Source organism: Macrobrachium rosenbergii, chromosome 1, assembly GCF_040412425.1.
Source record: "Macrobrachium rosenbergii isolate ZJJX-2024 chromosome 1, ASM4041242v1, whole genome shotgun sequence".
NCBI lineage: Eukaryota > Metazoa > Arthropoda > Malacostraca > Decapoda > Palaemonidae > Macrobrachium > Macrobrachium rosenbergii.
The window spans coordinates 73,387,953-73,389,433 of record NC_089741.1 but is presented as its reverse complement, the minus strand read 5'-3'; the positions used below and the strand labels follow the sequence as shown (position 1 = coordinate 73,389,433).

General features: G+C 50.6%; 1 protein-coding gene across 1 annotated transcript; it reads right to left on the bottom strand.

Moving 5' to 3' along the window:
- Window positions 1-485: 485 nt before the first annotated feature.
- Window positions 486-938, bottom strand: LOC136840902 (uncharacterized). Its single transcript, XM_067107868.1, has one exon. It carries the CDS (start codon window positions 936-938, stop codon window positions 486-488), a length of 453 nt encoding a protein of 150 aa, XP_066963969.1.
- Between the last annotated feature and the right edge of the window lie 543 nt (window positions 939-1,481).

The following is a 1,481-nucleotide window of genomic DNA, read 5'->3' as shown; positions in this document are numbered from 1 at the left end:
GAGAGGTTGTAAGTCTTCCAAGCATCAGCTAAGCAGCAGGCTTCCTTGAGGGTGGCTGGCTGTTTATCACTAAGATACAAAGCCAGAGGCCTGGGCGCACACTGGAAGAGGTCCTCCAGCATGGTCTGGTTGAACAAATCCTCAAAGGTGTCACACTGCATAGACTCGAACCAGCGGTTCCCAGCTTGGGTCTTGTGACAGGCCCATTCTGTCCATGACCAGCCGACGTTCCAGCTACACCTCAGAATCGTTGTCTCCACCCTCTCAGGGTTACTTCATGCACCTTAGCGATGACCTCACGGACGGCAGCCATGGCCCTCGCTGATCTTTCCAGGGCTCGATGGGCAGCTTAGCCTTCCTGCTCCGGGTGCTTGGTGGGGCGTAAGGCCTCTCAGCCGGCTGACGTCATAGGTGTCGAAGAGGAATTTGATCTCTTCGAGCCATTGTTCCAGCTCGCCGACTTCAGTCCATTTGCTCGGCCAAGGTTACTGACTGTCGACAGAGGTGTATTTAGTGCAGATGGAGGCTAGAGGCTTGTTGGGCCGCGAAAGCTCCGCGCTTTCCTTCTTGGCTCTCTCCAACCCGAGCTCCCTGTCCTTAAGGGCTAGTTCATGCTGTCTTCTCCTTTCTTCTTCTTCGCTTTCACACTGTCTCCTCCGCTCCTCTCTTTCTTCTTCTTCTCTCCGCTGCTCGGCTTCTTGCTGCCTTCTCCGCTCCTCTCGTTCTTCGTCTTCTCTCCGCTGCTCAGCTTCTTGCTGTCTTCTCTGCTCCTCTTGTTCTTCTTCTTCTCTCCTTCGTTCGGCTTCTTGCTGTCTTTGTTCTTCTTCATTCTTTCTCTTTTCAGCAATTGGTTCCTTTACTAACCTTTGAAGGGCCTGGCCTGAAAGGCTGTCCTCCTTCCCTATATTCCTGAAATATTGGTGCTCCTCGGTTGACATGTTGCTGATGGGGGCAAGATGAATAGATTAACTGGTGTTCCTAGGAGGAAAGTGGTTTGTGATGATGAGGAAGTGTCCTTAGATTATTGGCACTTCAGTGAGTGGCACCTTTAAATGAAGTGGCAATGTAGGGGAGTGTGCCGTGCGAAGGTCACACTAGGGGGGAAAGCGTTCCTGAAGGAGGTCTGAGTCCTTATGGGCGGATATGCTAGTAATAGAAGTGCTCCTGAAGGCTCTATGTTCCTTATGGGCGGATGCACTGTTAATGGTGTTCTTGAAGGAGCTGTGGTCCTTATGGGCGGAACACTGTTGTACACTGTCTCTTCAACACAGGTGCAATGGGTTTATAAGAGGTTAATTTGGTGGTACTGTGGTGCCGGTGCGCTCTGTGGAGTTATCGCAAAAATATCAGTGCATGAATTGGCACTGAAGGTGAGGTAACTTTTCGTCTTTTAGCAGAAGGTAAGTAGGGAGTAAAAGGTAAATGAGAGACTCCAGCAGAAGGGAAGAGAAAAGGAAAGTGAAAGGAGAAAGATAAGTGCT